The sequence below is a fragment of the Conger conger genome, chromosome 18 (assembly GCF_963514075.1).
Source record: "Conger conger chromosome 18, fConCon1.1, whole genome shotgun sequence".
Lineage (NCBI taxonomy): Eukaryota > Metazoa > Chordata > Actinopteri > Anguilliformes > Congridae > Conger > Conger conger.
The window spans coordinates 12,378,428-12,405,492 of NC_083777.1; the positions used below are offsets into that span (position 1 = coordinate 12,378,428).

Consider the following 27,065-nt stretch of genomic DNA (forward strand, 5'->3'; position numbering starts at 1 on the left):
TCTTATTAATTCGCTCTGGGTAAGATCATCTGTAAACTGCGTGTAATGTGACATAAAGTAGCTGCAGTCAGTGTTACCTGAATGGAAACAGACCCCGACTCCTTGTTTTTGGTGAGAAAGCTGGAGATGGAGAGGTTCATGTCGCTGTTTTCGGCTGTGGAGCTACTGCCAGAGTCTGAATCCTTCTCCTTTTCTTTCTCCTTCTCTTTCTCTTTCTCCACCGCTGGCTCCACCGGTGCTGCCCCGTCCACCTCCACCACCCCCTCTGGGGCCACCAATTCCTCAACCTCACCCTCATCCTCAGTTTCCTTCACTTTTTCTACCTCTTCCTTCTTCTCTTCTTTCATCTCTGCTTTCTCCACCTCCTTCCCTTCCTGCGTCTGTGCAGGGGTTGGGTCGGGCGTGGCCTCTTCTAGGACCTTCTCTGGTTCGGTCACGGTTATGGTCACCTGGGTCGGCTCAGGGGGTTCGCTGGGTTCCGCCTCTTCCGTAGGTTTGGCCCCGCCCTCAGGAGCCTCCTGGGGCTGTTCCTCAGCCCCGCCCTCTGCTGGAACCGGCTCAGTCGCGCCAACCACTTCTTCTTCTGGTTTCTTCTCCTTGGCGACTTCATCCAGGTCCTCCTGGTCAGGCGTTCCTCTGGGACCCTCCTTGGGTCCTTCGGCAGGGGGCGCAACATCGGGCTCCTTTGCCTCACTTTCAGTGTCCTCCTGCACTACTTTCACTTCCTCCGCAGGGAGGTCTGGAGTTCTCTCCTCTGGCTCGCTTTCCTTCTCCTCCTCTCCCGTCGCGACTGCGCTCACGGGCTCGTCCGCTTTGGCACCCTCCTCCTCCAAAGCTGCCTCCTCTACCTCAGGGACGGTTGGACCCGTAGTCGTGGGCTCCTCTGCGTCCCCGGCGACCTCGTTCACGGCCTCGCCCTCGGCGTTGTCCGGCTCGCTGGTGCCGATGCCCTCGTCCGACAGCTTGTCGCTGGAGCGGTCCTCGGCCTGCTCCAGCTCCGTCTTCTCCGTCACCGACTCCAGGATGGAGGCGGACTGGGACACCTTCTCGTCCTCCGAGCTTCCCACACTTCCGTCGGACGGCGCACGCTTGTGTCCAGGCACGGCCTGCGGGGACACAAACACAGCCAAAATACAGAGTGTTACATACAGAAACGCTGCCATCTAAGCACACGTCTAGAGATGGGTGCTGAAACCTGGTACCACTACCGCACCGGTTCCCATTTGAGCGGTACCTGCCAGACCGCATCACAGCACTGATTTCACTGCCTCATTCGGAGTCACTTTAAAATGAATGCCTGAGCTGCCATCTGAAATAGTCTGGTGCTACGCAAGAAGGAAGAGAAGGAATTGGCCACAGAAACACGGCTCACCCATGCCCCCACAGCACGGCTTCACAAGCTAACATTACACTCATGGTCAGCTCAGTCAGTGACAGCAGGTCCTGCTACCAAGCTAGCTAACAGAAACCTCTGTCAAATGCCAAAACTAAAAGGCATACATTACACATACAAAGCATCAGTGAAACACGCAAATGAAGCCTTTGCAATACAAAAACTGTTCTTTAATGAAACATTTGAACAGTATTTAAATAATACCCATCCCTATACATGCCAACACAAAGCTGAATCTAGTGCATCCTGCAACATTATTATTGACTTTTAGTGTTAGCTACAGATACAGTGGTACCGCTTGAACTTAACCCATTTGAAGTCACTTATTCACTTGATGTAATTCTCCCTGGAAAAGAGCCTCCACAAAATGGATGCACTAATGGTGGTGATAGTGTAATATAATAGCTCAGGAACTGGGCTTGTTCCAGATTCAATTCCTGGAGGGGGGGGGCACTGCCATTGTACCTTTGAGTGAGGCACTTAACCCGCAGTGCTTCAGTAAATACACCACTGTATAAATTCACTGGAGGTATAAGCAAATAAGAAAGTGAATGCAAGTTTCTCTGGGTAAGAACATCTGAAAATGCCTGTGTAAATGAACGCCCTTTAATGTTAAAACCCACATAATCTGCAGTGAAAATGACATTACATTAAGACAATATATTTGGTTTACAGGTTAAAAAATTACACTTCATAATAAATGATACAAAGAGAAAAAAGAAAAAAACCCGAAGTGTATACAGAGAAGGGTTCATGGAAATACTAGTTGCCATGGAAACGGACTTGGATAACATTCGGCATTACTCACCAGCTGTGGCTCCGGCTCTTCATCCTCCTCTTCCTCCTTGCCTTCCTCGATTTCCTCGGTGACCTCTGCCTTTGCTTCAGCGATCAGCTCTCTGACCGGCTTATTATCGGTCACCCTGCTGACGAACGGGTGCTGTGTACAGAGATGGGGTGCATGTTAGTATTTGGCCCAAAATGTTAAACAACCATCATAATTAATAATAACTCTACGAACATGGAACGCAAACTTTTGGGTTCTTTGTTAAAGGGCGTGGGTACACCAGACAGCCCTTTTAATGTTGACAGGTTCATGAATATGCCAGTTTCATTGTGGCTGACTTAATACAAAGCATGTCATTTCATGTTCCTAAGCTTTTTTCAGCAGGTAATGCTCCATCAAGGTGATCATGGTTCAGTCCATTGTATCGAATAACCATTGTTTTCACAGTGAGCGCAAACAACTTTTTTTCCCATATAGATACAGTATGTACACCTTTGTCTAATAGAATAGTATGACTGCATACTATTCTTCTTCTTATTTCTTGTACATAAAATATGACATTTATGATTATGACAGTAATGGAGCACCCAGATTTTCTTCATCCTGAGACTGATTGCTGACTCTGGGGTTTCTGCAGTACCACCGTCGTACCACAGGAGGGCGTACATGCGTTGGAGCAGGTTTCCACTCTGTCTAATCTGTCTCGGAACACGCACTCGAGAAGGAATGAGTCAAAGGCTGGAGGCATTCATAATAACATATCTTCTGTAATAATAAGCTGCCGTGGTCCTTGAGGTTGTTTGAGGAATGTCCCATCTACGTTGTGGAAATTATATTCCGGGGTCAAGTCAGTTTGGAAAGTGAAACGCGTCGGTTCTGTATCAAAGCAAAACAAACTCAAACTCTGTGCGTCTTCCCCCCGCCTTTAGCCGTATCAGACCTGTGTAACTCAATTTGCCACTCCGTATTAGCAAACAGACACGCACACAGGCAAATAAACCAGTCTAGTTCTCTTAACCCGCCACAGACATAACGTGCGTTTGCAGGAGAGTTGCAAATGCCTCATGCTCGAGACCAAAGAAAAACGATACTGCTGTAAAATAAGATGTCACGGAGTTCAAAGACGTGTTTAATAGTGCAGTCGCTTATTTACTTTGCGTGTAATCTGGTTTTCCGCACACTCTGCGGCTATCATGTGAATGTGATCCATGGGCCATTATACCGTTTCATGTTGAGAAATAATACCACTTCTGTGAAGAGTTCATCATACGCCGCTGTGTTTTACAGAATAAAACAGCAGCAACCTGTCTTTTTCTCTCTGCCACCTTGAACAAAATCCACAACACAGGACTCAGTAAGTGAGGCGTCCTGGATGTCAACAGGACGTTATTGGCGGTTAGGCATTTCCGAGCCCCGCCCCAATTCATCAATACATGCATTTTAAATCCTATTTACAGGAGACGGACGTGAATACAGTGCAAACGCTGCGCAAAGCCTTGGCGTTTGTGTCCACTGACTAAAGGAAACAGGCGGTTTTCTGTAGGCCAGTTAGGGACAACAGAAGGGACACGTGCTGACCAGCGGTGGTACAAACTGAATGCCTGACCTTTCACACACGAACGTCTGTCCGAGATGACAGTAAGACATCCAGATCGCAGCAGGGGGTCCTTATCTGGGGTAAGAATATCGGGCGCACCCCATTTATATAAACACAAACTTCACACTGTCACCAGTAACCACTAGATGGCACACTGCGGTTCTACATCGGCTTAGTATAAGATGAAACAACAAACCAAAAAACATACATTCTATGGAACTATTTCTCAATCTGATTGTGGTCAGTGCATATCACACACAGACTCCTGCTTTCTTAATTTGTGTAGAGAGTTTTTTTTTGTGAAAAGAGTTTATTTTTCATTCCCAGCTCATTTTATTTTCTCTCAATTTGCGACCCCCGATTGAGACTGGAGGCATTTTCCCAGTGCCACAATATAAATTAGGAGGGTTAAATTACAGCGAGCGTGCAGTAAAGACACGCACAGCCAACTGCCCCTGCATGGTCTCACTCAGCCCAGCTGCACAGTCACTGCAATACTGCAGGCAGACTGCAGCAGGTCCTGAACCAGGCACGTCTGGGGGCATTTCTATAACGGTCAAACGGCTGAAAGTGCAGTGGCTTCTGGTCTTGAATGGATGTTATCTACACGTTCTTACAATGGTTTGCTTACATTTTCTGCACTCTCTGGCCAGGGAATGCCATTAGCTAGATCTTCAACTGTACTTGTGGTAGGTTTAGTGTTCTCATACGCTGTAATTTGCTCTGTATAAGAACATATGCTAAAAAGATGCAATGTATTGTACTGGAATTTAAGTCCTTTAATGGGTGTGAATGGAATGTAATGTAGTCCTTTAATGGGTGTGAATATAATGTAGTCCTTTAATGGGTGTGAATGTAATGTAGTCCTTTAATGGGTGTGAATGTAATTGAATGTAGTCCTTTAATGGGTGTGAATGTAATATAATGTAGTCCTTGATGGCTGTGAATGTAATGTAATGTAGTCCTTTAATGGGTGTGAATGTAATGTAATGTAGTCCTTTGATGGTGTGCTCAGGCTCTTACCTGCAGGAGCTGGGCTGTCCCCCACCGGTTATCCACATTCTTATCCAGACATTTTCTCAGGAAATCGCTGAACTCTGGAGACCTGCCAAAGAGACACACCGTCTCAGTATGATAAAATCTTCAGATGCAAGAGATTTTCCCTGTGTCACCTGGGACTCACTGAATTCAACCAAGCGAATCATTTTGCTAGGGAGAGCAAAATCATTTTATTCAATCCAAAAAGGTAGGAGTGTCAAACTACAATTCCCAGAGGGCCGCAGTGTCCACAGGTTCTTGTGGTTTCCTTTCAATCAGCTGCCAATTAGGCCTGGAGAACAATGTGGCATTGATTCTTTTACTGATCACTAATAGAATCCACCAATTTAGTGATTAAACGGCAGGGATATTCAAATCCAGCCCAGGTTTTCATTTCTCACAGGTAATTTGCTGAACAATTTAGCCAGACTGTCTTCACGTCTGACTCCCAGGTAAAGGCAGGGTGGAAAAGCAGCACACGAATTGAGGAACAAAATTTCAGTGTATAGAAGGCATTGAAAGGCGCAATCATGCATTTGAGGGAGGGGGTCGAAGGAGCGACCCACCATCGCGAAGGCTGCATGAGCGTGGGAGGCTCGGCCTTGGCGATCTTCAGCAGGACCCTCATGGGGTTCATCTCGTGGTTGGGGGGCTCCACCTGGGCCAGCTCGATCAGCGTGATGCCCAGGGACCACACGTCCGCCTTGTAGTCGTAGGGCCGGTCCTTCGAGGTCTCGCACATCACCACCTCCGGCGCCATCCTGTGGAGGAACGCAGGTACGACCGTTACCGCACCAACAGGGCCTGCCATTCATCAAACGCAACTCTGAATGTGGAATGATTGTTGGTGCCAGACAGGGTGGTTTGAGTATCTCAGAAACTTCTGACCTAACTTCAACAAATTAAATAATTTAAGGCACATGGAAAAGGCAGACAGAGACACACACACACACACACTCTTGTGCACATACATGTGCACACACAAACAGAAATATCTGACTCACCAGTAAGGCGTCCCTATGAAGGAATCTCTTCTCTGTAGTGTCTTTGTGTTCTTAGCTGACACACCAAAATCCGCTGAAAGAGAAAGCAGGTTGGGTTTAGGGTCGGGTTTTGCGAAAGGGCGTGTGCCAAAAGTCAAAACTTCAAAAAATGTACCAGGAGCCACCACAGATATGACATCTGTGCCACTGAGCTGCCCCACCTTTCTGCACACCTAAAGGAACACAATGCCAAAAATCCCACGTTCTAATGTTTCAGCTCATTATCCACCCAAGATGGCATATCAGGAAACAGGTTACGCTCTATATACACGCTTAGAAAAGGTACTTCCTGTTTCCACAGTGGACAGACTACAGCCCTGAACCGGTGACCAGTCCTTAAACTGCACTAGGGTATACCAGACTCACAAAGACCTCTACCAAACACCGCTCGCACATAGCCGAAGCCAAACATAAAATACATTCCATGGTGTTTCCATTTATCTTTTGATAATTTGCACCTTTCTACACAAACTGTTCTTATCTCTCCTTCCAGCCGGACAGGAAATCCTGCTGCAAAAGAGCTTTTGAAACAAGCTCATTTGTACTGTAGTGTAGTTTTTAACATCTCTGCACTGAATGCTTTTAAGCTTTTTTTCCTGCATTTCAAAAATAAAAGAAATAAATTAGCTGAAAACAATTGACGGAACAAATTAATATTCAATATCGGCTACACATATGACATGGATGTGTAAAGCTCGAAGTTGAAGCAGAATGCTAGTTTATCTCCATGCACCCTGAATGTCAGTTCTGAGCGGACTCCGGGAATGCGATTCTGCCACCCAGCCTTGCAGTATTCCGCTTTCCTTTAAAGTGCCGTCTATTTTACACCTGTGGCGCCAAGCCAGGTCACCTCCCGCCCAGATAAAGGCTTCAATTAAAGCAGTCAGCGCGAGCTGGAACCCAGCCCAGGAGAGCAGAAATATCTGCCACAGAGCCGGCCGGTGACACAGGGCAGCCATTTCAGCACGCTGGACCCCTCCACACTCAGGACTGCAGTCATTAACACGAGGGGTCTCTGGTTCCTCTGGAAAGGGGAAGGAGCTCACCCAGTTTGATGTCTCCGTCCAGGGTGAAGAGGATGTTTCCGGCCTTCAGGTCTCTGTGGATGACCTTCTGCTCGTGGAGGTACTGCATGGCCTCCAGACTCTGCTTACACACCACCCGGATCTGAGGCTCGGTGAGAGGCCGCTCTAGTTCTGCAACCACACGCACACACGTTATACACACACACACGTGTTATATACACACACACACACACACACGCACACACGTTATACACACACACACGTGTTATTTATACACACACACACACACACACACACACACGTATTATATATACACACACACACACACACACACGTTATATATATATATATATACACACACACACACACACACAAACGTTATATATACACACACACAGGCAGACAGACACACACATACGAACATAACACACACATTGCATACACACATTATAGTACATATATGCACACATACAGCGTTAATATATTGTGAGGTTGTGGTATATTCTCAGTGTGTGTGTGTGCACGTGAGTGTAATATGCGTCTGTATTGCATGCTCAGGCTGTTGTGTATCCATACTGTAGGTTCTGGATGATATACTCCTGCCATTTTTGATAGACCTCCTTGCGCAAATACAGTATGTGAGGGCAAACAATAAAACCCTGCACAAACTTATCAGACAGGCACCACAGGAGGTGCTGTTCCACTTCACAACAATATTTCAGCAGAAAGGCAGAACGCTGCCTCCAGCTCATAATAAAGTGCAAGAACACATAACTAGCCACATGGCAAGTGGCACCAATGCAGTATTCATGTTTGCCATTGGCCATCGGTCCGTCGCCTGTGGTAACCACAGATTTGAACCCCATGCGCACCCACACACGGATGCGCACACACACACATACACATACACATACACATACTGTACACAGCAGCTACCTTGTGACTAGACTGGCAGCTCTGTAACTCTGCCAGAGAGGGAGGCAACACCAAGCTGTGAGTCAGGCCTTTCCCCAATCCTACCCAGTAACACCTCCCACCAATCACATTCTCAAACACCGTTTCTCTGCCTAGCAGTCTCCCTGCAGCAGCCAACACGGTGAGTTCACATGTTCTCCTCATCGATTAATAGGACTGGGGTAGGATTTAAAAATTAGCAGCAGGATATGCAAATGTTATCTGGGGCGTTTGGCTTCTTCAAGCATTACAGCATGCATTTTCACACGAATTCATATCGGCTTATGATCGCCCACAGAAAGGTCATCTGAGGATAAGAGTGACTACCTGTTTTTCAATCACAGAACATAACACGCACACACCCTGGCTAACCATAAATATGATTAACTCGATACACCCAGATATTCACATGTGAAATTACCATTAAAGACTAAAACTCACAACTCCCCAAATGCAATCCCGAAGTAGTAATTCCTGCCACTATTAGCTCTCGTTAATCTTCGTGGTGCAGGAACGACAGGCACTGCTGTGTGAAAGCAGCCCGAGAGTGTGCAGCTAGCGCTCCGGCACTATGAGCGTCTAGGGCTACGGCACTATGAGGTGCTAGCGCTACGGCCCTATGAGCATCTTCTCCATGAGGCAGTAAACGCTGCTGCTGGAGGTCCCAGCCTTCCAGAACACAGTGGAAATGCTGAGGCACTGGAATGGGACAAAGCCCTGAAACCAGAGCTGCTGTAATTATGCCTTCTGGAGCAGCCGGCGGTGGGAACGAGCGTCTCGCAGCCCTGCGGATGGGTTTAGAGCAGGACACGTCTCTCAAGCGCCCATATAAACACATATGCACCGTAGAGTCCTGGGTAGTGCACGCGCACGCGCACGCGCACACGCACACGCACACACAAACACAAACACAAACACAAACACACACACACACAAACACACAGGCATGCACACTCATGAGCGCACACACAAGCACACACACAAGCTGCCACAGTCGAGGAGAACCCGCTGTCACACAGCACTGTGTCGTGACTGGCGCCCGTCAGACGATTTTAAAAAATCTCACTTACCCAGCATCACAGCGTCTACGGCCCCTCCCCCACAGAACTCGATGAGAATCTGCAAAATGTAAAAAAAAAAAAGGAGAGAAAAATAAATAAATAAGTCATCGACTCTTGAGCCGCCCGCCCTCAGAATTACACAGCCAGACCTCCGACAGCCTGCAATTAACATTCTGCCAGACGGACATTTTGAAAACCACCCTGCCGTTCTGTATAACTGCTGAAGTGCCGTCTTATTCGCGGGAGATGTGCGAGCGCACAAAATCCAATTTGGGAGCAGGCCATTGCGTGACCCCCATCTACTGTGTGAGGGTTAGGAGAAAAGCACAGCCAGACACAGAGCTCCACTCATCTCCCACATCATCGGAGGAAAATGATTTTTCATGAAATCAATCGCCCTGCGCAATGATTTTAATTTAAGGAAGCAGGGCTGTACATTGCACATTCACTGCACTCGATGATTTATGTCTCTTGATGTGGACGACCAATAAACGTAATCAATAAAACTATTAAATGCGTTTAGTTAATGCAGTCTTTTCTTTAGGCTGGACTCTGGAATACACAGGTGACCTGGGGGCTACTGGCATGTGCTGGGTATTTAAGATGCAGGTCTCTCCATATGGAGGACATGGACAATGATGTCACAGGATTTCCACAGCAACTATCCACAGTGTGACCTGGTATTCTGCCACCGGACATTCTATATACACTGTCCAGACATCCAATCAAACATCTGTCTTCGCCTCTGCCCCAAAGATATTCTACAAACTGACCAGATATTCAACTAGTGCGGTTAGTGCTCAGCTGACTCAGCTAAGATGTTCAAGACACTTGCTTAGAAAGGGGCATGGTCGATGGGTCAAAAACAACATCCAAAGCTGACACGACCAGTCCTGCTCCTAACAGGATAAAGCAACACAGGAGATTACAACCTGCTCAGTGTTTAGTAAATACAGTTTAATCTATTCAGCCTTTCCATCTGTCACTCAGAGTGCACCAAAGCCCTCAGTTAGAGGATCGGGAAGTCCTGTAGCGATATGTACTGTACAGAAGCAGGGAAGCAAGCGACCGCAACGCCTGCTAACCAAGGAAACTAGAAAAGCTGCGGTTCCAGCGGAAAGCTTGACTCAGAGAAGAGTGACTCTTAAAATACCGCCACGCTCTACAGCGCAGGGTCTTTAAAGAGGCCTTAAATTCAGAGTCCGGGCCTTTATGACCACGGCAACTTATTACACTGCAGGTGCATTTAACAGTGGTGCATTTATTTAGCACCACTGGTGCCAGAGAGCAGCAAGGCTCCGCCCGAATCAGTGATGTAGCGATGAGTCATCACATACTGAGGAATCCACCTGTCACGTCCAATCAGCCATGCCCGTTCCACGGGCGTGCCTATGACAAGGTGGCGACAGGTAATTAGCCCAAATTTACGTGACATGCACGGCCGATGTGGAACAGTCACAGACAGTAACAACAGAGCAGAATTGCAGCTGGAGAGACAAAAGAATCGTAACGCACTCTGGGGCTTACGAGCGGGCCACTAGCACTGTTAGTGGACACGTCACTAGCTATCGGACCACGCAGAAGAGGAAGATTGACTGCCTGATTCACAAAAGGAACAACCACTGGAGTTACACCCAAGAAACAGTGACTCACTTATAAACTAAAAATAACTTCCCCTGGCCAGTTCAGGTTAATCGTTCTTCACCCAGAGCAATTGGTAAAGGTTTTTATAATCTCTAATTTTGATCTATAATCTGTCTGCATATTGCTTACTTGTCTTAAAAATGACTAAGTGTGTACTGAGGAAGTGCATGCAGCTACATACATACACACAAATAACACACTCAGATGCGGCACACACTTTAATGTTGACCTTATATGCCGTAAGTACAAGCCTTTGCTGTTTGTTCGCATTTACCAAGATCTCACAATGGGGCGGAGCTGTGTGTGATTAACAGGGTGTGTGTGTGTGTGTGTGTGTGTGTCACCTGAAGGCACCAAAACACAGGCTAAAGGTTTGTCTCCTTGGCTGAATGTAAGCACATGAAAACATATGCAGAAGCAGGAGCCATAGTCTGTCGTATGCAATAGATACCCAAGTACGCTGCACTCCAGTCATACTGAATGGCCGATAAATCATGTTTTATGTGCATCTCCACTGGGAATGAATCTGATGCAATGCGCTGCAATCTCAGTCTTCTTGTGCCCCCCCCCCCCCCCCCCCCCCACACACACACACACACACACACACACACACCCTCATTATCACTCAAAAATCCTTCATGATGCAGCAATAAGCAGAGTGACATTATAAAAAGATGTTTTTTTTTTTTTTGGTTTTTTTTTGTTTAAAAAAAAAAAATGTATTCAGATGCATTACCTGTTTTCCATCTTTTTGACATTACAGGCATTTGGCAGACGCTGTTATCCAGAGCGACATACAAAAAAGTGCATACCCATAACCAGGGACAAGTGCGCTGAAATCCTTCGATGGAAGTACAGTTCCTACAGGTCTTGTGTGGTTATGTGGAACTGGGGGCTGTATAATGGCATCGTATCCGTAAGGCGAGATGGTGTGTAAGGGAGCACAGGGCTGTCGATTCAGGCCGCAGTGCAGTGTTGTGATGTTGTTCGGGGGCGAGGAGCTCCAGAGGCCAGGCTCAGACACAATGGGCCTCACACAGGTCTCTGGGAGCAGGGCCGGGGCATGAAAGGGCTCCGCTCACCACTCCCACGCTGTGGGTATAACCTCTGCTCTCCCAGTAACACCCAGCGCCCGCTAACTCTGCAGCCATATTTATACTGCGCCTTCTAGTCCAACAGCCCAGAACAGAGACTACAGACAAAGGCCTGGATGGCGCTGCTCACCAAATAAGAAAAGCCCTACAGTACTTAAATTAACAAATATCTGACTTATCAAGATACTCCACAGTTTCCAGAGAAAACAAATCCATCTTAATCTTTCAAAATCAAACGTGGGCCAGACACAATAGACCTGCGTCTTATTCAACATACCCTTTGTCGGCCATTTTGAGAAGAGGGAGGGAAAGACTCAAGTCGGTGTTAGATGTTTGTTATTGAGAAAACTGCCTTTTATCCATTTTGGAAGAAATATGAATGTGATGAAGACAATATGGATTAACATGATTATGGATAAGGGCAAAATGCAACTGTGTTTAATCGATACTTCTGGTCAGCCTGTGAGAAAGACTGTCCTCATCTGTCCATCTGTATGCCAAGCATACTGAGGAGAGGGAAATGGCAGCTGACTCATTCATCTTTTTAAATAATATTTGTTGTAGCCCCAGGCTTGTTATTCTCCAGTAAATTGAATAATGTGAATTATTTTCCACATACACTGCTGAATTACTGTGTAAGCAGTCCTGAGTTCAGTGATTTATTATACACGATTGGTGAGTATCAAATAAATCCCCAGTATTCAATTTGATATTCCAAAGAAAAAGTAATCTTACTTCTCCACTAAAATAGATAAAAATCACAACAGGTGAACATTACTATATGCTAACAGCATATATAAGCTATTTCTTCTTTAAAACAGTTCTCTTTTATGCCACAAATTTGACTGAATGAGCAAAATATGATATGACACCGTTTCTTTCAAGCATCCCATTTACTGTGAAGTGTTTGGATTACTCTTCTGTACATATATACGTACAAACTTTTGACCTTTCACAACGATTCCTTTGTGACACCGAACACCCTCCCACCCAGACAAGGAGCGCCAATGTTTACCCACAAGCAGTTCAAGGTAGAGGATCTGGTAACAGAAAAATCAATACTCCACCTTCACTCTACAATGAGCTCACAGACAAGCAGGGGAGAACATTTTACACACTACACTGGAGCAGAATATATTCCTCTAACGATTTACAAACCTGTCACTGCTGTGTAAACAAGAGAGCAAAAAGGGTCACAGAACTAGCAGGTGCCCAGGCCAAACTAACCCCTTATCCTCAGGAGTGTTATGTACACACAGGCTTGATGATATTTCAAAGTAGCACCTGGCATTAACTGCAGACACTACTGACTATATCGCAGTGTTGGAGTAAGTTTTAATCCAGTCGATTTAGAAAATCATATGAAACAAAATTAATTAACGATATTTCAATAGCCTATGATTTAAATGAATCTGCTAGCGAAACGGAATTGACTGCCAACTGTACTTGCTAAAAAATAGTTGACGCATTTATCCAAAGTGACTTACAGTTGATTAGACTAAGCAGGGGACAATCCCCCTGGGCCTCGCTCATGGGCCCAACACAACTAGGGATCTTATCATGGCTACATTGAGGCTTGAACCACCACTGCTCCAGGTCCCAGTCATGTACCTTAGCCACTATGCACAGACTGCCCCACGCTCTAAGCTTTCAGTGCGTACCAATCTTACTAAACGCTGAATTCAAAATTCAGCACACGCACAGACACATACGCACATGAACACACACACACACACACATGCATGCGCACACACACACATGCACAGACACACACACAGGCATGCATGCACACACACAGACACACACACGGACACACACACGGACACGCACACGGACACGCACACGGACACGCACACGGACACGCACACGGACACGCACACGGACACGCACACGGACACGCACACGCACACGCACACACACTTTGCTCCCTACATGCAGGCGGGGGAGAGGGAGACGCTCTTTAATACCGCTCGCCGAGCGAGGTGTGCAGTAGACCCGGGTGTAACCCTGATTAATTCATGACCACTTTCAGTGGCCGCGAGCCATCCTCCATTATCCTCCCGCTCACACAGAGCGGCGCTGAGGTCACCCGAAACCGGCCGGCCGAGGCGGCAGGTTCGCTGCCAGGGTTCGAGGCCGCCTCTCAGGGCCAGAAACCATTAGCAGGGAAATTGCTTCCGCTCTTTTTCCCCCTCACCTCCTGTGGTTTCATCACTGAGAGCAGCCTGGCAGGGGAAACGGTGAGATGCGCATTCCTCTCACTGTGAGGGTTAAACTCGGAGGTTCCCTTACTCACACTGCAGCGTATGCATTAGCATTCTCACACAGAGCGCTAATTAGCAACGCTCATTCAAGAAATGCAGATCTGAACCCAAAAAGAAAAGGCGCAAAAGCAACGATAGCATTTCAACTTATCAGCTCTGTGGCAACTCCGAAGTTCTAATGGCCAACATTGACCTGCTCAATGAACAAAAACAGGACCAAAGCCAAGTGTAGGAAAAGACCGTGTGGCGTAGTCCATAGGGCGGTCGACTCCCAGCCCATAGGAATCCCCCAGCACAGCCAGGGGTAAGTTTTATTTAACAAATCGACAGATTGAGTCTTGCATTTTCAATGTTGGCACAATAAAGTTGAAAACGTATTTCCATTGTGATTCTTGATGGGATGTTTCCATTCCCTGTCTTGGCATTTTCTGCACTGTGATGTGACTCCATCTCTGCAAACAGCGGCCTGTAGCGTAGTGGTTAAGGTACATGACTGGGACCCACAAGGTTGGTGGTTTGATCCCTGGTGTAGCCACAATAAGATCCGCACAACCGTTGGGCCCTTGAGCAAGGCCGTTAACCCTGCATTGCTCCAGGGGAGGATTGTCTCCTGCTTAGTCTAATCAACTGTACGTTGCTCTGGATAAGATTACATTACATTACATTGTGAAAAATACACTATACTCACTATAGTTACAAACTATAGTAAGTATAGTGTATTTTTCACACAGGCTTGATGGTGCACGTCAGCCTCCAAGGAGGTCACCTTTATTTTAAAGATATGGAGCTTGATAATGTTGACCTGCTTATGGGACTTCTGGTTTTACAGCCTTACAATGGGGAGTCATTCCCAAAGTCAGACATTCTTCTATTGCTTTATGTAGCAGGATAACCACAAACCAGGCTTTCAGCAGAAACTGTCCTGAGTTTGATTTGGTTAATGGCTGATTTGGTTAAGGGTGCTGAAAGACATCCCGTGCCCCACCAGTAACCCAGGGTCAACCCCCCTGGCAGACACACACACACTCAGTCCAGAAACAGGACTCCCCCAGGAGACTGCACTCACCCACAGCTTGCTCTCGTAGTAGAAAGCGTCGAGCAGCTTCACGATGTTGGGGTGGTCACAGGACGCCAGGATCTCGATCTCCACCATGTAGTCCTCCAGCTCCTCCTCAGTCTTGGTGTCGATCACCTTGGCTGCAGCCAGGATCCCCGTCTCCTTGCTCTGAGCCTGGAAGAGCGCACAGCGAGAGGAGGGTTAGAGGCACAGAAGCTCAGTCTCTCCCACCATGGAGCGACTGCTGGAACCCACACAAAACACATTCATTACATTACATGTCATTTGGCTGACATTTACTCCTGCGCATCACTGACAAGAGAGCCACAACTCAGGTGCTCCTGAGTGAGTGAGTGACACTTTAATAAGTGAACCCAAAGGGAAATTAAGATTTGGAAAACTAAAGATACCAAATGTAAGTCATGAAGAATACGATAAACAGCCATACCATACAGAATACAATCTCAGAAATATGTGCAGTCAGAACCAGTCTGCAGTGTTTGTGTCACATGACCACTAGTGGCGCAACTTCTTTGGCCTCTGAAACTAGGGTGTAAAAAAAAAAAAAAATAATAAATAAAAAGGGAAGTTATCACATCGTGTGCCAGAGATATAACAACCCTCAGGTGTCTGAGGCAAAAGACAAAATACAAGATATATGCAGAGTAATATAACGACACACATGGTGTGAACTTAATTAATTAAATACTGCTGCAGACATGGCAATGAATCCTCCATGGAGGGAATTATTATTTGTATTGTTTCACCTTTTTTTTATTAAATGATAGTAAGGCAACATTGGTATGACAAAGTGATACACCCTGGAGTGAGAGAACTAAAATGTGTCCCTCCACAGCAACATGATGATCTGGTTTCTTCACCCATGTGGTGTTATTACTAACCGTCACGGTTAGACAGAGGACATCCAAAAAGCTGAGCCAGCACCTCTGACCACCAGCAGGGCCCAGAAAAAATAAACAAGCAGAACCCCGACTGGATTTTACAGAGCAACCCTGAACAGCGGTAAAACCGCTCACAGGAGTACATTAACCCTGTTAAGTACATTCCCTTCTTAAGTAATATCACATCTTTATTTGTTGTTTTTGTTCCATTATAAGCATTTTTATGTTCTTTTTCTTGTGTCTGCTTATTGTGTTGTGTTTTTTGTCTCCATCTCCCAACAATTACAAATAATAACATACAAATACAAAAATACATTAATAAAGCTGACCTGAAAAGAGAGTGAGAGAGAGAGAGAGAGAGAGAGAGGGGGGTGGCAGTAAGAAAGAAAGAAAGAAGGAATGAAAGAGAGAAAAAGGCATTAAGACTGTAAAACTCATTTCGATCCCTGCTTCGACGCGGTAAAAGAATGAAAGAATGAAGGAATGCGTCTTCCCGAGTGAAGTCAGGGAGAGGTTTTCCCGGACGCCGTGCAGAGGAAGCCGCCACAGCGCCCCGCTCGTCAGTTCCTGAGCGGTCCGGAGAGGCGCGGGGCTATTTTGGGCTGAGTGCTCGCGCAGCCCGGCAGCTGAAGGGCGCGAGGTTGGCTCCCTCCCTGTTTGTCAGACTTTATATTTACACAGGGTGACGTCGCGCTCTCCCTGCCCCGCCAACACCCCCGCAGCTGTGCCTGGTCCCAGGGTCCAGCCTACCACTGGCACCCAAAACTGAACCCTGCTCAACTGCAGCTGCCTTCTGTCCAACAGAGACCATTCCCAAACTCTCAAATGAAAGAAAGAGGGGGTACCCGGCTGAAGAAACAGCTCAAGCTGGGTTTTGAAACAGCTGGTAGCTGGAAATGTAAAGCTGGTCACAGCTGGATTTTACACCAGGGTAAAGTACTGAAAAGCTATTTTCTTATCTGGGCAAATGTACCATTTTGAGTGTTGGAGCTCCCATTCTCAAACTATAATGTCCCGTTCTCAACCCTGGTGTACATTTCCAGCTACCAGCTGTTTCAAAACCCAGCTTGAGCTGTTTCTTCATCCAGGTACCCCCTCTTTCTTTAATTTAATAATGTCAAACCATTTTGAGTATGGAGCTGGTCAACAACCTACCAGCTGTTTCAAAACCTAGCTTCAGCTGGTCAAACCATGTTCAGTACGGAGCTGGTCAACCAGCTAGCTACCAACGTTTTCAAAACCTAGCTTGAGCTGGTCAAACCATGTTGAATATGGGAGCTGGTCAACTAGCTAGCTACCAACTGTTTCAATACCTAGCTTGAGCTGGTCAAACCATGTTGAGTATGGAAGCAGGTCAACCAGCTAGCTGGTAGCCGTTTCAAAATCTAGCTTGAGTTGCATTTTTCAGCATTTTCTGCTGCAGCGTTCTCAGTGAATATTCTGGAAGGCAGTGAGGCAGCCTGTCTCTGGCACCGCGGGGCACGGGCGGGGGCTGGCTCTGTGTGCAGTGGGTGTGTCAGGCTCCTCCACGGTCTGCCAGCTTTCTGAAGGCCCGTCAGTCGTACGGCGAGAGACTGTACCGCGCTACTCCAACGGTGCGTTCAGCTCCAGTGAAGCTGCTCGCTCTGATGAGGAGAGAGCAGGCCGGGGTCTATGGGGACTGTGACGCAGCTCTTTTAAAAGGTATAAAAATACTGACAGGAAATAACAGTCCAAATGGAAATGTAGACCAAGAATGCCCAGTAATTCCCAAGGATGGAAAGTCAAAATTGCTTCCATATTGAATAATAAAAAAAGATATTCTAAAAATAGGCCAGACACTTGTGACAGCAGTGGGCAATTGAAGAGGACCTTTCCTTTCATTTAAATGAAATGCATTCAAATGTCTGCATCTTCACATCAAAATGAAGCCACTTTTGTAAACACGGTGCAACCATATATAATCACCTCAGAGGTACCACACATGTAGAAATAATGGAGGAGCTACATTTTTGTAAGCATTTACTTTACTGAATCCTACTGGGACCCCCGAGTTATCTCTACTACGAGTAAGGCCAGGTCCAAGATGGCGAAAAGCCTCACATGAGGGTGAATTGCTGTTACATATGTGAAACAATTAGCATGTGCTTCAGAAAGGCAAATGATCGATGGGTTTGTGCCAGAGGGAGGCACCCTTCTAGCATGGACACGGTCACATACTCTCAGTATTTTAAACAAGCCTGTACAGAGAACGCCATTAGCGTCACGCTAACGTAAGAGAGGGGTACGTCTGTGACGCCACGCCATGGCACCCCCCTCCTTAGCTCAGTCACACCGCTATTCCTGGCGCTAACCTACGACGCTGTGCCAGAGTGGACCCCTCACACCAGCCTGTCTGCTGAGAAACACCCTCTCCATGCAGACAGGGGGATCTGACAAACGGCCTGACCTATTCAAACGCTCATCGTTTGGAAAACACGAGGGAATGGATTCAATCCACATTTGTCCATTACATTGATGTACACAAATGTTGATAAACTTTGACAGCGCACACATAAATGCACTTGTTTTAGTTCTTGGGACAGTTCAGCTATCACCAATATAAGCCATTTTTAACCTGTTAACTATTGAACAGAAACATTACGTGTTTTACAAACATGATGACATAATTCCAGTCCTCCAAGAGAGAACAGAGAAATTTGGGATGAGTCAGCAGTCAGATCAGGGCCCTGTTACACAAAGCAGGATTATAGAGTAAAACCCAGAACCCTGCAACACTGAAAAATGAACCAAGAAATAAACAAGCCTTCGCAGTTATATTTGGAAATTATAAATAATGAATAAATTATGTGATAATGTTCCTATTATAGAAAATCTGTGACAAGAACAAGAGGCTAATTTGAAAGAGAATGTGAAAGAGCAATGATTAGAAAGTCAGTTGAGACAGAAATGGGACAGCCTCAAACAGAATTCAGTGCAGTGAATTGAACTCATTGTTCTCTAAACAGCTTTGTATGCCCAAGGAGATTGTATCTATGGCTGTGATTGAATGTATAACCTAATTTTAAGACTTAACTATGCATCTGATATAGCTACAGATTAGTGCATACAACGCTTAATTTATACCATGGACTAAAAAAAGGCCACATGCTTTACAAAAGTCAGGATACATCGAGGTAGGTAAATCACATTTTCAATAACCGTGCCAGAACATGGCAGACACGGGCTAATGGCAGGCTAACAGGTTTTAAAATGACTAAACTGCCCCTCAGCAACACTACTGCTGACAGTCAGTGTGGGCTGTACCAGGCAGGTCACATGACCCAAGGGGGAAAAAAAATCCCAAAAAGGAAAAGAAAGAGACTAAGAATAAGGGCAAGAGGTAAACGCTGCTTTAGGTGTCGAGGAGCACCAAAGACATTTCAACTGATGATACAAAGCAAAAGAAAGCAATGTGTGAGAAATATACTGACAGGCAGGGCCAAGGAAGAACAGTTTGGTTACCTCAAATAGGAAATTGATACAATTTTGTGTGTTCTCATTGCTACAGTACAGTACATTTAACATATACAGTTCTGATATTTACAATTTACATTCTTTATCATTCTTTATGCTCAAAGCGAGAACATCCACGGATTCAAACAATCTTACAAGTGTGCAAATTTACACCGGACGTAACTTTGTTAAGACTAGGACAGAAGTCCACAAGAAGTGCAGTAGATTTACAGTGTTATAGCAAAATAGTGTCATTAGCCAGACAAGAATAGCGTTGAACCTCTCTGGCTGGTCTCACATTCCAGAGCAGGGAGGAGAGGAGGGCAGGCGCGGTGGGAAGCTGTGGCTGACAAAAGAACCGCTGCCAACAGCCTTCATCCTCCACATCTGACACGCCAACCGTCACTGAACCCAACGCACGCGTCCAGTCACAACGACCATCCTGAGGGGTTCGGCACTTGTGAAACAAGTGCTCTGAGGGATGATAATATCCATTCCCTTTGATTTAGGCTTTTCCAAACAGCAATTGACACTGCTGTGACCTCGTTTTGTTTATTTTTTTACAACTACACTGTAACTACAGCAGATGAAAGGAGAAGCACCACAGACCACACGCCTCGCCCACACTGAAGGTAGCTGAAGTGAAGCTGGTTTTTGAGCATGGTGTAAGATCACACAAAGGCCAGCGCTCTGGGTCAGGAGAAGGACTGGACAGGGAGCGTTGGTGGAATCGAGATCACTCTCAAAGTGCCTATCCTTAATATTCCAGTTTGGGTGGATTTGGTGACTTCAGTGGTGTCTGGTGGTCAGAGAAGTAGCACGCCAAATAGCAGAGTTCCATTCGGAACACATACTATGAGTTAATGTTAATGAATGATGTAACATCCTGAGGTTGCACTGTTTTGCCCTCACTGTTTACGGTTGCCATGGTAACTGACCACTCACTAGCAGTTTATTTTCATAGGTGTTCCTAGATATCTGTAATAATAAACTAAAAATGGTCATGATATGGGGTTTCTGGTTAACACAACCAGTGCATTACTAAATGTCACTTCACAGTATCTTAAAATTAACATTGTGGTATCAACCTAATGCTAAGATTATGGTGGATATGACAATGCACCAACGTAATGCAAATAAAATGAAAATGTCATGCTCAAAAAGTAGACTACTAATCATAATCATCTGATAATCACCATAACCTTTACAAGAATGTATTGTCACAAGAGAGAACCTAGACTGAGATCCAACAGCTCTCTAGACTCTCCGCTAAATAATGGAAGTAAGCAATTTTGAATATTTTGTAACACAGATAAAATTTTACAGGGCTCTACAGTGCTCCAATTTTGGAGCATTTGCTCATGAAAATTTATGTATGCTAACCAGAAATTATTTAGGATCACATGTACTAACTGGAATGCATCTGTGCTTCAAAATCGTTCAATTTAGGAGCACATGCTAATTTGGGAAAAACGTTAGAGTAAAGCCCTGTACTACATTAATGATCCCATTCTCCTACTTCCATGGAAGTGGAAACTTGCGGTGCGCATTTCAGCTGAAATGTAAATATGGGAGGTATCAGCATCAGTATTACGTAACATGGGCTGACAAATATTGCCTATTGTTATTGGCCAAGAATTTCCACATTTAATTCCTAATCCGAACCACACACAAAATGGAAATCAAGAGCACACCATTCGTAATGTAAATGAAGAGGCAAGGTACATGGAATGAAGCTTTGGTGAAACCTTTTTATAACGTAGTGATAAACAGCAGTCACACCAATGCTTTTAGTATAGAGATGGGAAATCTTAGAAAACCACATTGCCACATGACTGTGGAAGTAAACAATTTGATTTCAAGTGCAACCTGGGAGCTGCAAGACGTTGTGATTACGGATTCCCTCTTGCTGCCATCAGTATCAGGCAGTCAGGGGCCTTGTTGAAACACTGAAGCTGGATGACGTCACACACACACACACCCACGCGCACAGTGCACACTCACATGACCTGGTCAGAACTGTTTCAGCCCGTTTGGTATCCTGTATCAGCTGACCCCATAACCGCAAGGGTGGCCATTCGTTTTCTATGGAGCATTAAAGTCTTTCATAAAACTGTGACTATTACCATATCTGACTAATCCAGGAGACAGTAGAGAGGGCTTACATAATTATTATGTGCTGGTGCCATGTTGATTGTGGAACATTAAATACGGTACATGGCAAGTAGCCTAATCTCAGCCAATCAAATGTCATTTTTTTGTATTCATTTATGGCCAAAAAATGAAGAGAATTTACTTGTCGCCTACCAGGCTTTGGAGAGTCCCAGATGTCCAGTACTGATTTTTTTCAACCTCTATTCACACTTGCAAGTGACAAGTGCAAATAATTTTCTTTTGCATTATGAAAGAGCACTGCAGACATCAATTTCATAAGCAAGCACTGACAAATAAGTCATCTTATCGGCTTATGTAAGGCTCCTAATTTAAATTCTGAAAACTATTTACAATATTAGGGAATAATACAGCAATATCTCGAAGCACAGTCCACCAGGACCCAGAACTGCTGGTTGTCTACCCTCCCTTTACCTGGGAGTCAGGTCCGAAGACAATCTGGCCAATCAGCAGCATTAATCGTTCAGTTAATTACCCAGGAGAAAAGAAAACCAGGGCTGGATTTGGGGGCCAGATTTCAGTATCAATGTCTGCATGCTGGTTTTTGTTTCAACTAATTGCCTTAGTTTTAGTTTTCTGACAGCACTATAAACTATGTTGGTTCACTCCTGTACTTGAGCACAGTAAAATCTTGAGGGTACACTTGCAGTCTGTGGCTGTGGCTGGTGCTTATCCAAGTGTCAGATGAAGATATGATTGAACTAAAGAAAACATTAAGAGCTGAAGTTGGCACAAAATCCAGAAACACATTGGCCTTTGTTGTGCACTCCTGATCTACAAGCTAAACATTTGAGAACCTAGAGCACATTACATTACATCACATTAATGGCATTCAGCAGATGCTCTTATCCAGAGCGATCCAGTTGATTAGACTAAGCAGGAGACAATCCTCCCCTGGAGCAATACAGGGTTAGGGGCCCAACAGCTGTGCGGATCTTATTATGGCTACACCGGGATTAGAACCACCGACCTTGCGTTTCCCAGTCATTTACCTTAACCACTACGCTACAGGCCGGCCCAGTAGAGTACAGCAGATTTCAGTGACAAAAGCCCAAAAGCCCACAATTATATTATCACTTAAGAGATTTATAGGCTATTACTACATACATTCTTTCTTGGGCCTATTCATTTGCATGCCTAATGTGTGCTTACCAAGAGCAATTTCTACACAGCTCATAAAGTATTTACATATTATTTCATTATGAAGCTGAATACCAAAGAAGCAATTCAGGTTAAGTGCCTTGCTCAGAGGTATGAAAATACATGCGAAGGTACAGGCATTTGCAACCTTTAGAAAAAAAGAAAAAACACATTTTGTTCCAACAGTGCTGCAGTGTTGCAATACCAGTCTTCTTTCCTGTCCACCCTGTCAGGCACCAAATACGAATGTGCCACCAGGGCCACGCTTACCCAACTGAACCGCCAACAGCTAGCAGGCAGCGACAGAGGGGAAAACAAGCCTACTAGAGCACCATTTTAGATCAAACTAATGCTCCTCAGCCTAAAGAACTTCACCACCTGGGATAGCCACCGTACGGCACATTACCTTACTGTAACGATACCCTCAATAACAATATAGGAAAATAACCACAAATTTCCAGTGGGGGGGAAAAAAGGCAACGTTTACAGTACTGAAATACAAAAATATTACCAGGTAATATGGGTTATGGAAGTGTCCCTGAGCAAGACACCTAACCCTGAAATGCTCCAGACAAGCTGATTGGTGCCTTGCATGGCAGCCATTGTGTGTGTGTGTGTGTGTGTGTGTGTGTGTGTGTGTGTGTGTGTGTGTGTATGAATAGGTGAATGAGAAGCATCAATTGTACAGTGCTTTGGATAAAAGGTGCTATATAAATGCCAACCATTTACCATTTTATCATAACACATGTCGTCATCTGAAATGGTTCTGAAATAGTTTGTAATGTTTTCAAGATGGCTGACAAATAGTATTGACTTCAATGGTAATGGTCATTTTTAAGCATTTACTTATTGTTAGCCTACAATTTATTTCAAAATGGTCACAATCGACAGTTCAATTGGGAAGTAGGTAGGTTTTTTTTCATGCTCAGGTTGACAATACTGTGGAATTGCCCCTACACAATAAATCAATACACAATAAAGGGTGCAAAACAAACAGACTACATGTGGTATATTATATAAACAGTTCATTTAAAGGCAGCACTCCTACCCACTGATAAAAGCTGACCTGTATCTCAACCTGGCTCCACTCACTCTCCTCCCAAACTTTAGCTCAGGAGGTAAGAGTGGTTGGCTGGCAGTCAGAGGGTTGCCGGTTTGATCCCCGCCCTGGGTGTGTCGAACTGTCCCTAATCCAGAAGCTGGTTAGTACCTTGCACGGCAGTGTTTCAGTGTGAATGGGTAAATGAGAGGCATTAATTGTAAAGTGCTTTGGATAAAAGTGCTATATAAACATGTAAACGCAGTCCATTTACCATTTAGCTCCAGTAATGATACTCACTCTCACTGGCACTGTGTGAGTGTGTATGAATGGGTGAATGAGCATCAATTGTACAGTGCTTTGGATAAAAGGCACTATTTGATGCCAACCAAAGTACCACACCACACTCACATGATGTGACAGGGCAGACCTTGAAAATCTGGGTTAAAATAATCAAGGCAAGCTTCACGAGTGCTTCATTAGGACAGCCTCTGCCTTCGTGGGGCTTTCTGAGTCCCCCTACCACCAATTCTGCTGTCCAAAAGCTGGGTTGAACCCTGTAATAATCGACTGCACTTCTGAAGTGGGTTCAACAGAGTTGCGGAGTTGAACTTGAGACTATATAGGCAAGTTGCTTGTTCAAAGTTAGTTGCACTGAACTCCCTGCACATACAACATGGCTTCTTCCCATTCCAGCAGTCCTTGCTGTAGAAACCAGGTGACAGGTAAGGCCTGCTCCTGTTGGCACTGCAAGCACAGGCTCCTACTGAGTGCGGACTCCTGTCTTCAGCCTTTCCCCTCTCATTTACTAAACACCTATTCCACCATGATGATCTTGAACCTACATTGTATCCCTGAACAGTAGGCCAAGAGCCAAATGTTGCATGTCTCACACTCATGGCAACCAAATGCATGACTCTAATTCAGACAAATGGCTTTCCATCACAAGTTCACAGCTCAAAACTGCTATTACCTCTTCCTGGTATTCGTCAGCTAACCTGAGAATTAACCACAGCGATTTCTGTCTTCATATCGCCATAGTTTTTACAGCATACCTACTATAAGTATGCACATCAGAAAAGCTAAGCGATGTTGTATCATTATAGTTTCAAATAAAATGATGCTACTTCATGGGGCAGTTTTACTCAGACATTTCACTGACGATAACTGTGTGTGATTTAATTTTTTACCTTGGTATATTGGATAGTGAACTCCATTCCCTTTATAAATCGTACAAAAACACATATTATCCGATTGTGCAAGTTTGGCTACTTCAGGATGGTCTGTCGGAAGTTCTCAATACACGGCACAAACTGATATGCTACCCTTGCTCTAAGGGCCGCTGTATTTTATTTGCTACTTATTTTTAATACATTCTTGCTTACATGCTCTGATTTTCTTGGTTGCGCTCAATCTGTTATATTAATAGGTAGACATGCCAGTTTTCAGAATGATTGATCTATGTCGCATTCCTCATTCAGAGACCCGAATTATTAAACTATGTGGGAACTATAAACCCAGTAGAACTAGTAGCTGTCATTGTCCCCTTTAAAATGACACCAATGGAAACTATTTTTTGTGAACAAGGCTATTTTCGAAAATGACATGAAAATTTTTCCTCCCATTTTCCCTGTGATGTGTGCATTATAATTAACTAACGATGCAACACCACACTTATATAACGACATATTGTTTAAATGTATGTGCAAATTTGGGGTAGAGTAACCATGTTTTACAGATTTAACTTACTGGATGACGGGACCTGGGGACAATAGGCAGAGAAAAGCTTCTCTACAGTCAGAAGAAATGTAACAACAAAACAAGGGGAGAAAATGACTCGCAGGCTCAGGCAGGAAGGAAATTGATTTCATCATGTTAAAATGTAGCTACGATGATTGCCGAAGCAAGATGAGATCGGTCTCCGTTAATCATTAAAGGCCCAAATTTACTATCAACCCTAGACAATTAGCACTAGCTACTATCAGCCAAAGAGTGACTTGTTTACCTTGAACACTTTTCCAAAGGCTCCGTCTCCCAATTCGCCGATAATTTCCCAGACATCCTCTGGATTCATATCTCTGTGAACGTGTTCATAATGTTTCTTCTTCTTTTCGCTCCCCAATTTGAAGATTTTACGAAAATTAAAAAACGACATTGTCAAATCCGTATCTGTCACTAGCTAGTAAAGGAGAACAACGGTGTCTGGTTTCTTAATAGAAACCAAATTTTAATAGTGTCAAGAGTTGGCTAGCAAGTGAATAATATACAAATCGCACGCAGATAACCGGTTTTAATATCCAACTCAAGCTAACGTAAGACAGATAGCAATTAGTACAGCTAGCTAGTTATTAAATCACACAACTGACTAACTATACTCCATATAGCGTTATCTGTTGCTCGTAGTTTGGTAATCACAAGGAGTAAGTTAAGTCCACATCTTTATTCCTATGGCTAAATCTAGCTAGGTAATCACGTAGCCACACAAACTAAATGCTAGTCTGCAGCAGCTAGCAGGCTAGCCTAATGTAGGAGTCCAGGAGTGTGTAACACGATTATATTGAGCTGCATTTGTGTAAAATCCGGGCGGTAAAACGTTTCGATTGAAGCAAAATAGGAAATGAACCACAACGGCCATTCAACTCCGCGCATATTCGACCATGTGACCAGAAAATGTTAAACGAGATATATCGGCTTTCTGGACGTCCACTGGCTCACTGTCAAAGCAAAGCAGGCTTAAGCGGTAGTAAAACTCCCAAGAAAGACATCGGCCCAACCGCTCAAGCTAGCGTTGAGACATAACGTTGAGACACTCCTTCCTTTTTCTTGATAGAAAGGAATGGCCGATGAGCAAATGACATTTCACGCAGCCTTGGATTCCAAAACCGTAGTCCTTTTCCTGACTAAATAATGTTATTGTTAAAATATCCCTCGTGGTTCAGACGAGTGAACGTCTCCTCGGATCAGCCACGATAATAACTTCAGCAGAGTGAGGATAGCGGCGTACTCAGAGACGCAGTCGCAGTTTGGTGTTCAATACTGGAACTACAACGTGGGGGCGTCATGCGCACACAAATAAATAATTAAATAAATACGACAATGTTAACATCATTTCCGTACTCACTGTTGTATTGGTTAAAAGTTACCGTGCGATCCCATAACAAAAATATCACTAGCTTGTTACCTCGTTTATGGTAACTAGCTAAAAAAGATATACATTTTCCTTAATCCTTTTACACAATTTTCCCCTAAGATTCATATGGCACCCTTGGGCATCCTGCCTGTGTGCTCCTAAATTCTGGGAAGAATATTAGTTGGCCAGCGTTTTTGCATACGAAAACATTTCAAGTTCCAATTCATGCAAATGTGCAGGCTGTGTTCGAA

The 27,065-nt window shown here is 44.8% G+C and overlaps 1 protein-coding gene across 3 annotated transcripts in view; it reads right to left on the bottom strand.

Moving 5' to 3' along the window:
• slka (STE20-like kinase a) overlaps window positions 1-26,710 on the bottom strand; it is a 37,606-nt gene extending 10,896 nt beyond the window's left edge. For 2 of the 3 annotated variants that reach the window (XM_061227527.1, XM_061227526.1), the window contains exons 1-9: window positions 25,690-26,710; window positions 14,967-15,131; window positions 8,908-8,956; window positions 6,905-7,054; window positions 5,820-5,892; window positions 5,382-5,576; window positions 4,801-4,882; window positions 2,202-2,333; window positions 78-1,106 (exon numbers count right to left, since the gene is read on the bottom strand). In XM_061227527.1, the coding sequence (XP_061083511.1) occupies window positions 78-1,106; window positions 2,202-2,333; window positions 4,801-4,882; window positions 5,382-5,576; window positions 5,820-5,892; window positions 6,905-7,054; window positions 8,908-8,956; window positions 14,967-15,131; window positions 25,690-25,839 (2,025 nt within the window). In that variant the 5' untranslated portion in view covers window positions 25,840-26,710. The remainder of the gene's footprint in view (window positions 1-77; window positions 1,107-2,201; window positions 2,334-4,800; window positions 4,883-5,381; window positions 5,577-5,819; window positions 5,893-6,904; window positions 7,055-8,907; window positions 8,957-14,966; window positions 15,132-25,689) is intronic. The other variant, XM_061227528.1, reaches the window with a different exon arrangement.
• Between the last annotated feature and the right edge of the window lie 355 nt (window positions 26,711-27,065).